General features: G+C 47.9%; 2 protein-coding genes across 2 annotated transcripts in view; one reads left to right on the forward strand and one right to left on the reverse strand.

The window, feature by feature from the left end:
- Positions 1-2,732, reverse strand: part of vti1b (vesicle transport through interaction with t-SNAREs 1B) — a 4,767-nt gene extending 2,035 nt beyond the window's left edge. The window contains exons 1-3 of the mRNA XM_037694512.1: positions 2,490-2,732; positions 2,346-2,404; positions 1,025-1,222 (exon numbers count right to left, since the gene is read on the reverse strand). Coding sequence (XP_037550440.1) covers positions 1,025-1,222; positions 2,346-2,404; positions 2,490-2,586 — 354 coding nt within the window. The 5' untranslated portion in view covers positions 2,587-2,732. The remainder of the gene's footprint in view (positions 1-1,024; positions 1,223-2,345; positions 2,405-2,489) is intronic.
- A 6,704-nt stretch (positions 2,733-9,436) lies between these two features.
- rdh12 (retinol dehydrogenase 12) overlaps positions 9,437-10,279 on the forward strand; it is a 6,946-nt gene continuing 6,103 nt past the window's right edge. Inside the window, exon 1 of the mRNA XM_037695014.1 lies at positions 9,437-9,578. Coding sequence (XP_037550942.1) covers positions 9,508-9,578 — 71 coding nt within the window. The 5' untranslated portion in view covers positions 9,437-9,507. The remainder of the gene's footprint in view (positions 9,579-10,279) is intronic.

The raw sequence follows: 10,279 nt of genomic DNA on the forward strand, positions 1-10,279 counted from the left end.
ACCAGAGTTACCAGGATTAAATAAAGACAAATGGTACCAGGATTAAAAACCAGAGGTACCAGGATTAAAAAATAGTGGTACCCGGATTAAAGACCAGTGGTACCAGGGTTAAAGACCAGTGGTACCAGGGTTAAAGACCAGTGGTACCAGGATTAAAGACCAGTGGTACCAGGATTAAAGACCAGTGATACCAGGATTAAAAACCAGTGGTACCAGGATTAAAAACCAGTAATACCAGGATTAAAAACCAGAGGTACCAGGATTAAATAAAGACAAATGGTACCAGGATTAAAGACCAGAGGTACCAGGATTAAAGACCAGAGGTACCAGGATTAAAAACAAGTGGTACCAGGATTAAAGACCAGTGGTACCAGGATTAAAAACCAGAGGTACCAGGATTAAATAAAGACAAATGGTACCAGGATTAAAGACCAGAGGTACCAGGATTAAAAACAAGTGGTACCAGGTTTAAAGAGCAGTGGTACCAGGATTAAAAACAAGTGGTACCAGGATTAGGGCAGCACGGTGGCGCAACTGGTAGAGCTGCTGCCTCTCAGTGAGCAGGTCCTTGGTTCAAACCCCGGTCCAGGGGCCTTTCTGGGTGGAGTTTGCATGTTCTCTCCGTGCATGCGTGGGTTTTCTCCGGGTACTCCGGTTTCCTCCCACAGTCCAAAAACATGCATGTTAGACTGATTGGTAACTCTAAATTGTCCCTAGGTGTGAGTGAGAGAGTGAATGGTTGTTTGTCTCGTTTGTCTCTATGTGTCCCTGTGATGGACTTGCGACCCGTCCAGGGTGTACCCCGCCCCTCGCACAGTGATTGCTGGACATGGGCACCAGCGACCCCCGTGACCCAAAAAGGAATAAGCGGGTAAAAGAAAATGGATGGATGGTACCAGGATTAAAGACCAGTGGTACCAGGATTAAAGATGGGGTTTAAACTAATCGACACCTGAAGAACACTCAACCCAAAGATCCAGCCTGGACTGGTCAGGACCTTGAGCTCTGGTTGCCCCTCACTCACGCTCTGCTCATTCTGGGATGAATAGACGCCATGATGTCCTCCTGGCAGGCTCTGGGAGGACGAGTCGAACCTGGACGCAGCGCTCTTCATCTCTCTCTGCAGCTTGCCCAGGTCTCTGCGGTAAATACGCAGCTTTGTGCTCATGGAGTTCTTGTAGGCAGGGGGGGCGACGCGGAGCTCCTCTTCCATTCCCTGCAACTGGACACAGAACACTGCATGATGCTGGGGACAAAATGGACATGTCAAAAAGACAAGCACTAACAGCTGGAGGCCTCTCTGCTCAGTCCACTTAACTATCACTGAACGGGTCGACCCGACTGAAAAATAACAACTAAAAACAGGGACACAAAATCAGCTACGGTACTTCCTTTATTCTACTTTCAGCTGTTCCCACAGCGAGCCCTCCTCCGTCTCACTCTGTCCTCTGTCTTCACTCTGTCCTCACTCCAACTACCACGTCCTCTCCAACTGCATCATATATGTCCTCTTTGTCTTTTTCCTGGCAGCTGCATTTCCAACATCCTTCAAATCTTCTCCCAAGTGCTCTTTGCTTGTGTAAACATTTGATAAAACTATGCTCCACTTGAATGAAACTTCATTCAAACTTTATTTATACAGGTTAGTCTCGTTGAGTCACGAGGGCTCATTTACAAGAGAGACCTGTTCTAGACATACAACAATAAACAACTGTATCGTCAGCATAGAGATACAAGGATGCATCAGGAATGTTTTCACCTACATTACTTGTATAAATTGTAAAAAGAGTGGGTCCTAAAACAGAACCTTGTGGAACACCAATAGTGACCGTTAGGTAGCAAGATGAAGTACCGTTACGTTGAACACAATGGTTCTGACCTGACAGATAGTTTGAAAACCAGTCAACAGTGTGATCTGAGAAACAAATATCTGAGAGTTTATGGCACAAGATGTCATGATCTACAGTATCAAAGGCTTTGGACGGGTCTACGTAAAGTGCAGCACAGTAATCCTTAGCATCCTGTGCTTCGTTCATTCATTCAACCTTCATCACCAGCATCATTAAAAACCTGTAGCGAAGCAGTCTTTCTGCTGTGTTGTTTCTGAAGCCTGACTGGTGGGAAGATAAAATGTTAAGAGTCCAAATACTTCTTGATTTGCGTTTGACCACTTTTTCTAAAACCTTAGTTAGAATACAGTTTGGAAATACGAGTTTTACAAATCCCTGGACGCTGTTTTATTTACAAATTAATTTTCAGAGTTGGTTTAGAACAAGAGCTCGCTGTAAGCAGAGAACGTCCTAAAACAAAGTTCGTGTTTGAGATGAGCTGTTGCTGGATCTTACCACCTCCTCAGCCTCCCCCTGCCTCTCATCAAAGATCCTCACCAACCTCCTCCTCTCCTCTGCAGGGGACACACACAGACTCGGGTTTAACAACCAGGACGAAGACATCAATGCTCAGTTTCATCACGGTTAAGAAGTTTTTACCTCCGTGACATTTCAGCGCCCTCTCCGGTATTAGCTTCAGCTCGTCAAACAGAGATTTGTAGATTTCATGCAACTTCTCGAACTCCTCTGACGACATACTGCGGTAACAGTGACCTAGCTGTCCTTTATTAGGAGGATAATTTATATTTTATCTGTAAGAAAAGAAGGAAAAACTACGGTCACAAGTTGAAGTTGATCAGCTGTTTTCTTGTTGTTTTTGACAATCAAAGCTCGGAGCTCTTCCGCATCATGACGCTCGTGACGAAGAGCCTTTTAAAAAATCTAAATTAGACACAATAATATATATAATGTGAAATTAATTTTACATTTTTTAATCATTAATAGCTATAATAATAACTTTTATGTCAAATACTTTAGAATATGGTTTGAACGCCGCTGAAAATGTTTTCATTCAGGCATTATTACAGACAGCTATAAAAACGCCTCCTGGGAAATGTCGTTTTGAGGAGGTTTACCGGGTTTGATTGAAAACATACTTTCAACAAGATTGAAAAACATAAAAAAAAACGAGAAAGTGTAGTTAGTTTTCATAGTAAACAAAGAAAAAACGTTCCAAGTATTTAATTGTATTTTTACCTCTATCTGTAATAAATGTAGTCAACTAATAAAATATGGAAAGTTCTTTCAACATGAAATTAAATCCATTTAGTTCTTTTTCTGTATATTATTGCACTCTTATGACATTGTATTTATGCATCTATCTAAACGTTATCATTTGTATGTATTATCTTTAATTTTTTTTTATTTAAATTTGTGTATTTAGGCTGATCTTGATTGATCTGTACCTTTTCTATGACGGTAACAGTTCAAACAGATCATGTTCAGAGTGAGACGTGTCCTTTAACATGTGGGTTTATATACAGTGGGGCAAAAAAGTATTTAATCAGCCACTGATTGTGCAAGTTCTCCTACTTAGAAATATGAGAGAGTTCTGTAATTTTCATCATAGGTACACTTCAACTGTGAGAGACAAAATTAGGAGAAAATAAATCACATTGTAGGATTTCCCTGGGCTGCCACCTTACCGTGGTGGAGGGGTTTGAGTGTCCCAATGATCCTAGGAGCTATGCTGTCAGGGGCTTTATGCCCCTAGTAGGGTCACCCATGGCAGACAGGTCCTAGGTGAGGGACCAGACAAAGTGCAGCCCAAACACACCCCTATGATGAAAAACACAAATGGACCTAGTGTTCCCTTGCCCGGACGTGGGTCACCGGGGCCCCACTCTGGAGCCAGGCCTGGAGGTGGGGCACGTGGGCGAGCGCCTGGTGGCCGGGCTTTTACCCATGGAGCTCGGCCTGGCACAGCCCGAAGAGGAGACGTGGGTCCCCCTTCCCATGGGCTCACCACCTGTGGGAGGGGCCAAAGGGGTCGGGTGCAATGTGGGATGGGTGGTGGCCGAGGGCGGGGACCCTGGCGGTCTGATCCTCGGCTACAGAAGCTGGCTATTGGGACGTGGAATGTCACCTCACTGGTGGGGAAGGAGCCTGAGCTGGTGTGTGAGGCTGAGAGGTTCCGGCTAGAAATAGTCGGACTCACCTCTACACATGGCTCGGGCTCTGGAACCAGTTTCCTTGAGAGGGGCTGGACACTCTTCCACTCTGGAGTTGCCCCTGGTGAGAGGCGCCGAGCAGGCGTGGGCGTACTAATTGCCCCCCAACTTGGTGCCTGTGTATTGGGGTTCACCCCCGTGAATGAGAGGGTGGCCTCTCTCCGCCTACGTGTGGGGGGACGGGTTCTGACTGTCGTTTGTGCTTATGCACCATACGGCAGTTCAGATTATCCACCCTTTCTGGAGTCCTTAGAGGGGGTACTGGAAAGTGCACCTTCTGGGGACTCCCTTGTTCTGCTGGGGGACTTCAATGCTCATGTGGGCAATGACAGTGAGACCTGGAGGGGTGTGGTTGGGAGGAACGGCCCCCCTGATCTGAACCAGAGTGGTGTTCTGTTGTTGGACTTCTGTGCTCGTCATGGATTGTCAATAACGAACACCTTGTTCAAGCATAAGGGTGTCCATATGTGCTCTTGGCACCAGGACACCCTAGGCCGCAGTTCGATGATCGACTTTGTCATCGTCTCATCTGATCTGCGGCCACATATCTTGGACACTCGGGTGAAGAGAGGGGCGGAGCTGTCAACTGATCACTACCTGGTGGTGAGTTGGCTCCGATGGTGGGGGAGGATGCCGGTCAGACCTGGTAGGCCCAAACGTATTGTGAGGGTTTGCTGGGAACGTCTGGCAGAGTCTCCTGTGAGACGGAGTTTCAACTCCCACCTCCGGGAGAACTTTGAACATGTTCCAAGGGAGGTGGGGGGACATTGAGTCTGAGTGGACCATGTTTCGTGCCTCTATTGTCGAGGCGGCTTACCAGAGCTGCGGCCGCAAGGTTGTCGGTGCCTGTCGGGGCGGCAACCCTCGAACCCGATGGTGGACACCGTCGGTGAGGGATGCTGTCAGGCTGAAGAAGGAGTCCTATCGGGCCTTTTTGGCCTGTGGGACCCCGGAAGCAGCTGATGGGTACCGGCAGTCCAAGCGACATGCGGCTCGGGTGGTTGCTGAGGCAAAAACTCGGGCATGGGAGGAGTTCGGAGAGGCCATGGAGAACGACTTCCGCATGGCTTCGAGACGTTTCTGGTCCACCATCCGGCGTCTCAGGGGGGGGAAGCGGTATGCCACCAACACTGTTTATAGTGGGAGTGGTTTGCTGCTGACCTCAACTCGGGATGTTGTGGGTCGGTGGGCGGAATACTTTGAAGACCTCCTCAATCCCACCGGCACGTCTTCCACTGAGGAAGCGGAGCCTGGGGACTCTGGGTCGGGCCCTCCAATCTCTGGTGCTGAGGTCACCGAGGTGGTTAAAAAGCTCCTCGGTGGCAGGGCCCCGGGGGTGGATGAGATCCGCCCAGAGTTCCTTAAGGCTCTGGATGTTGTAGGGTTGTGTTGGCTTACGCGACTCTGCAATGTTGCGTGGACATCGGGGGAAGTTCCCCTGGATTGGCAGACCGGGGTGGTGGTCCCCCTATTCAAAAAGGGGGACCGTAGAGTGTGTTCCAACTACAGGGGAATCACGCTCTTAAGCCTCCCTGGTAAGGTCTATTCGGGGGTTCTGGAGAGGAGGGTCCGTCGGATAGTCGAACCTCGGATTCAGGAGGAACAGTGCGGTTTTCGTCCTGGCCGTGGAACACTGGACCAGCTCTACACTCTCAGCAGGGTCCTGGAGGGTGCGTGGGAGTTTGCCCAACCAGTCTACATGTGCTTTGTGGACTTGGAGAAGGCTTTCGACCGCGTCCCTCGGGGGGCCCTGTGGGGGGTACTCTGGGAGTATGGGGTACCAGGCCCTTTGATACGGGCTGTTAGGTCCCTGTATGACCGGTGTCAGAGCCTGGTCCGCATCGCCGGCAGTAAGTCGGGCTTGTTCACGGTGAGAGTTGGACTCCGCCAAGGTTGCCCTTTGTCACCGATTCTGTTCATAACTTTTATGGACAGAATTTCTAGGCGCAGCCAAGGTGTTGAGGGGATCCGTTTTGGTGGCCTCAGAATTGCGTCTCTGCTTTTTGCAGATGATGTGGTCTTATTGGCTTCATCAGATCGTGATCTACAGCTTTCACTGGAGCGGTTCGCAGCCGAATGCGATGCGGCCGGGATGAAGATCAGTTCCTCCAAATCCGAGGCCATGGTCTTGAACCGGAAAAGGGTAGAGTGCTCTCTCTGGGTCAGGGAGGAGGTCCTACCCCAAGTGGAGGAGTTCAAGTATCTTGGGGTCTTGTTCACGAATGAGGGAAAAATGGAGCGTGAGATCGATAGGCGGATAGGTGCAGCGTCTGCAGTGAAGCGGGCGCTGTACAGGTCTGTCGTGGTGAAGAGAGAGCTGAGTCAAAAGGCGAAGCTCTCAATTTACCGATCGATCTACGTTCCCACCCTCATCTATGGTCACGAGCTTTGGGTTGTGACCGAAAGAATGAGATCTCGGATACAAGCGGCCGAAATGAGTTTTCTCCGCAAGGTGTCTGGGCTCTCCCTTAGAGACAGGGTGAGAAGCTCGATCATCCGGGAGGGACTCGGAGTAGAGCCGCTGCTTCTCCACATCGAGAGGAGCCAGTTGAGGTGGCTTGGGCATCTGTTTAGGATGCCTTCTGGACGCCTCCCTGGTGAGGTGTTCCGGACACGTCCCACCGGAAGGAGGCCCAGGGGAAGACCCAGGACACGCTGGAGGGACTACGTTTCTCGGCTGGCCTGGGAACGCCTTGGGATTCCCCCGGAAGAGCTGGCCCAAGTGGCTGGGGAGAGGGAAGTCTGGGCCTCCCTACTTAGGCTGCTACCCCCGCGACCCGACCTCGGATAAGCGGAAGAAAATGGATGGATGGATGGATGGATTTTAAAAGAATTTATTTGTAAATTATGGTGGAAAATAAGTATTTGGTCAATAATCAAAGTTCATCTCAGTACTTTGTACCATAATCTTTGTTGGCAATGACAGAGGTCAAACGGTTCAGTCTTCAGCAGGTTTGCACACACTTGGTGTTTTGGTCCATTCCTCCGTGCAGGTCTCCTCTAGACCAGTGATGTTTTGGGGCGGTCACTGGCCAACACGGACTTTAAACTCTCTTCACAAGTTTTCTATGGGTTAAGGTCTGGAGACTGGTCAGGCCACTCCAGGACCTTGAAATGCTTTTTACAGAGCCACTCCTTCGTTGCCCGAGCCGTGTGTTTGGGATCGTTGTCATGCTGGAAGACCCAGCCACGTTCCATCGTCAATGCTCTCACTGATGGAAGGAGGTTTTGACTTAAAATCTCATGATACACGGCCCCGTTCATTCTTCCCTTAACACGGATCAGTCGTCCTGCTCCCCTCGCACAACAACAGCCCCAAAGCATGATGTTTCCACCCCCATGCTTCACAGTAGGTATGGTGATCTTGGGATGCAACTCAGCATTCTTCTTCCTCCAAACACAACAAGTTAAGTTTTTACCAGTTGTATTTTGGTTTCAACTGACCACATGATATCCTTCCAGTCCTCTTCTGGATCATTTGCTCTCTGGCAAACTTCAGACGGGCCTGGACAAGTACTGGTTTAAGCAGGGGACACGCCTGGCACTGCAGGACTTGAGTCCCTCTCTGCGTAGTGTGTAGCCTTTACTACTTTGGTCCCAGCTCTCTCATTCATCAGGTCCCTCCGTGTAGTTCTGGGATTTTTGCGCACCGTCCTCATGATCATTTTGACCCCATGGGATGAAATCTTGCGTGGGGCCCCCGATCGAGGGAGATTATCAATGGTCTTGCATGTCTTCCATTTTCTTACAGTTGTTCCCACAGTTGATTTATTCACAACAACCTGCTGTCTATTGTAGATTCGCTCTTCCCAACCTGGTGCAGGTGCACAATTTTCTTCCTGGAGTCCTTCGACAGCTCTTTGGTCTTGCCCGTGCTGAGTTTGGACTCTTGACTGTTTGAGGCTGTGGACAAGTGTCTTTTATACAGATATCGAGGTCAAACATTAATACAGGTAACGAGTGGAGGACAGAAGCGCTTCTTAAAGAAGAAGTTACAGAAATCTTGCTTTTTTTGTTATTGAGCAAATACTTATTTTCCATCGTAATTTACAAATAAATTATTCTAAAATCCTACAATGTGATTTCCTGGATTATTTTCCTAATTTTGTCTCTCACAGTTGAAGTGTACCTGTGATGAAAATTACAGACCTCTCTCATATTTCTAAGTAGGAGAACTTGCACAATCAGTGGCTGATTAAATACTTTTTGCCCCACTGTATATAAACCCACATGTTAAAGGACACGTCTCACTCTGGACATGGTCTGTTTGAACTGTTACCGTCACAGAAAAGGTACAGATCAATCAAGAACAAACAGATTTACAAATAGTTTTTACCCGTCAGTCGTTAGTGAACTTAACAGAAACTGTAAAAAGTGAAAAAGTGCAATAAGGGACAACTAGTGTAATATCAATCTGCTTGTGTTGCACATTTGATGTGATTAAAAACTGTAATTATTACCACTAATACAGTTTATACTTATATATATTTTGTTTGTTTTATATTATACTGCTTGTACTTTTGCTCTGCAGCAAACCCAAATGTCCTTGTATTTAGGTACATTGACAATGAAGTACTATTACAGGGGTCTGCAACCTGCGGCTCTGGAGCCACATGCGGCTCTTTGGTCCCTCTGCAGCGGCTCTTTCAAGCCTTGACCAAAACTGACATAAAACTGAATTTTATTGGTTATACAAACAACAAAAAAGGATGAGTTCCAACAGATTTGCTGTAATTTCTTTTGCAAATATGTGAACACTGGAGCGAGTACAAGGAGTAAAACTTTATTTCTTTATATGGAGAACTGTCTGCATAGTTTATAGATTAATTAATTAAAAAACTGATGATAAAAACTGAAAAATGTCCCCTTTTACAAGAATCTTGTCTTTTTCTTTAATAAAATTTAAAAATCATTAGATATGTTTTGCTTTACGATGTTGCCTTTACTGGCCACAAAAGCTGCCTCCAGCAAACCTACAGTGGCCCATGGGCCACCAGTTGATAACCACAGGTGCAGCAGGTTGTTGCGGCTCCGGACACGTTTAATGTCGTGAACGAAGGTGAAAAATGGCTCTTTTGATCGTAAAGGTTGCAGACCCCTGGTCTACTATATATTCAGGTCTCTCTTGTAAACCAGTCCTCGTGGCTCAATGGGACTAACATGAATAAATAAAGGTTGAATGAAAAAAAAAACCAATCAGTATCACATTATTATCATTTTGTTTTCAACTGTTAAAAATAAATAAATTAATTTGTATGCATCATTTGTGCTCAGTGGGACTAACTTCTGTTTCGGCTTTAGCCATAAAAACTACAGCCCCACAATCCTGTTCGCGGTGTGACGTCACCGCGCTACCTTTGCGCTCCCCTCGCTGTCAGCTGTAGTCCTGCCTGCGCATCAGCAGCAGCAGCATCAGACTGAGCCGGACCAGAACCGAACCTTCCTCCATGATGCTGGTGCTGATCGCGGGACTCGCGGTTCTGTCGCTGCTGCTGCTGGTTCTGTCTCCACACATCCGGTGAGTAACAAAACCACTTCCTGTCTCCAGCTGCACGTTCATGTTGGCGGGAGGACCGGAGTCATGCCCAGTTCAGGCTACAGGTCCTGGTCCAGGTGTCCACAGGTCCTGGTCCAGGTGTGTACAGGTCCTGATCAGGCGTCTACAGGTCCTGGTTCAGGTGTCTGGGTTCGACCTGTACCTTCAGTCCACATCAGTGTTTGCCAACATGATCCCAGGAGGGGGTCCAGTTGGGGGGACCAATCAGGATCCGGAACGTAGGAGGACGGGTCCAGCTGAAAGTGGTTCTGTTCTGCTCAACCGAGTTCCTCTGAATTATTCAGACCGTTCAGTCCTAACGAGGTCAGCGCTTTCACCGAGCACAGGCGGTCACTGGAGTCCGTGTTAGCAAAATATTTAACGAAGCTCTGCTCACATTTGAATGAAACTTTCAGGGATGCACACCTGCAGCTGTTTACCTGTACAGCTCAACATGGCCGCCACGGCCAAATGACCTTCAAAACCACAGAAATATTAACAACTTGCAGTTATTTGTCTCCATAGTGGGGTGGTAGTAGCCGAGAGCCGTACCCAGTCCGTGGATCAGGCCTTCCACAGTGGGGTGGTAGTAGCTGAGAGTCATACCCAGTTATGGATCAGGCCTTCCATTTTTTAGGTGGTAGTAGCTGAGAGTCGTACCCAGTCCATGGATCAGGCCTTCC

This window comes from Nematolebias whitei, chromosome 21 (genome assembly GCF_014905685.2).
Source record: "Nematolebias whitei isolate Nwh7 chromosome 21, NemWhi1, whole genome shotgun sequence".
Lineage (NCBI taxonomy): Eukaryota > Metazoa > Chordata > Actinopteri > Cyprinodontiformes > Rivulidae > Nematolebias > Nematolebias whitei.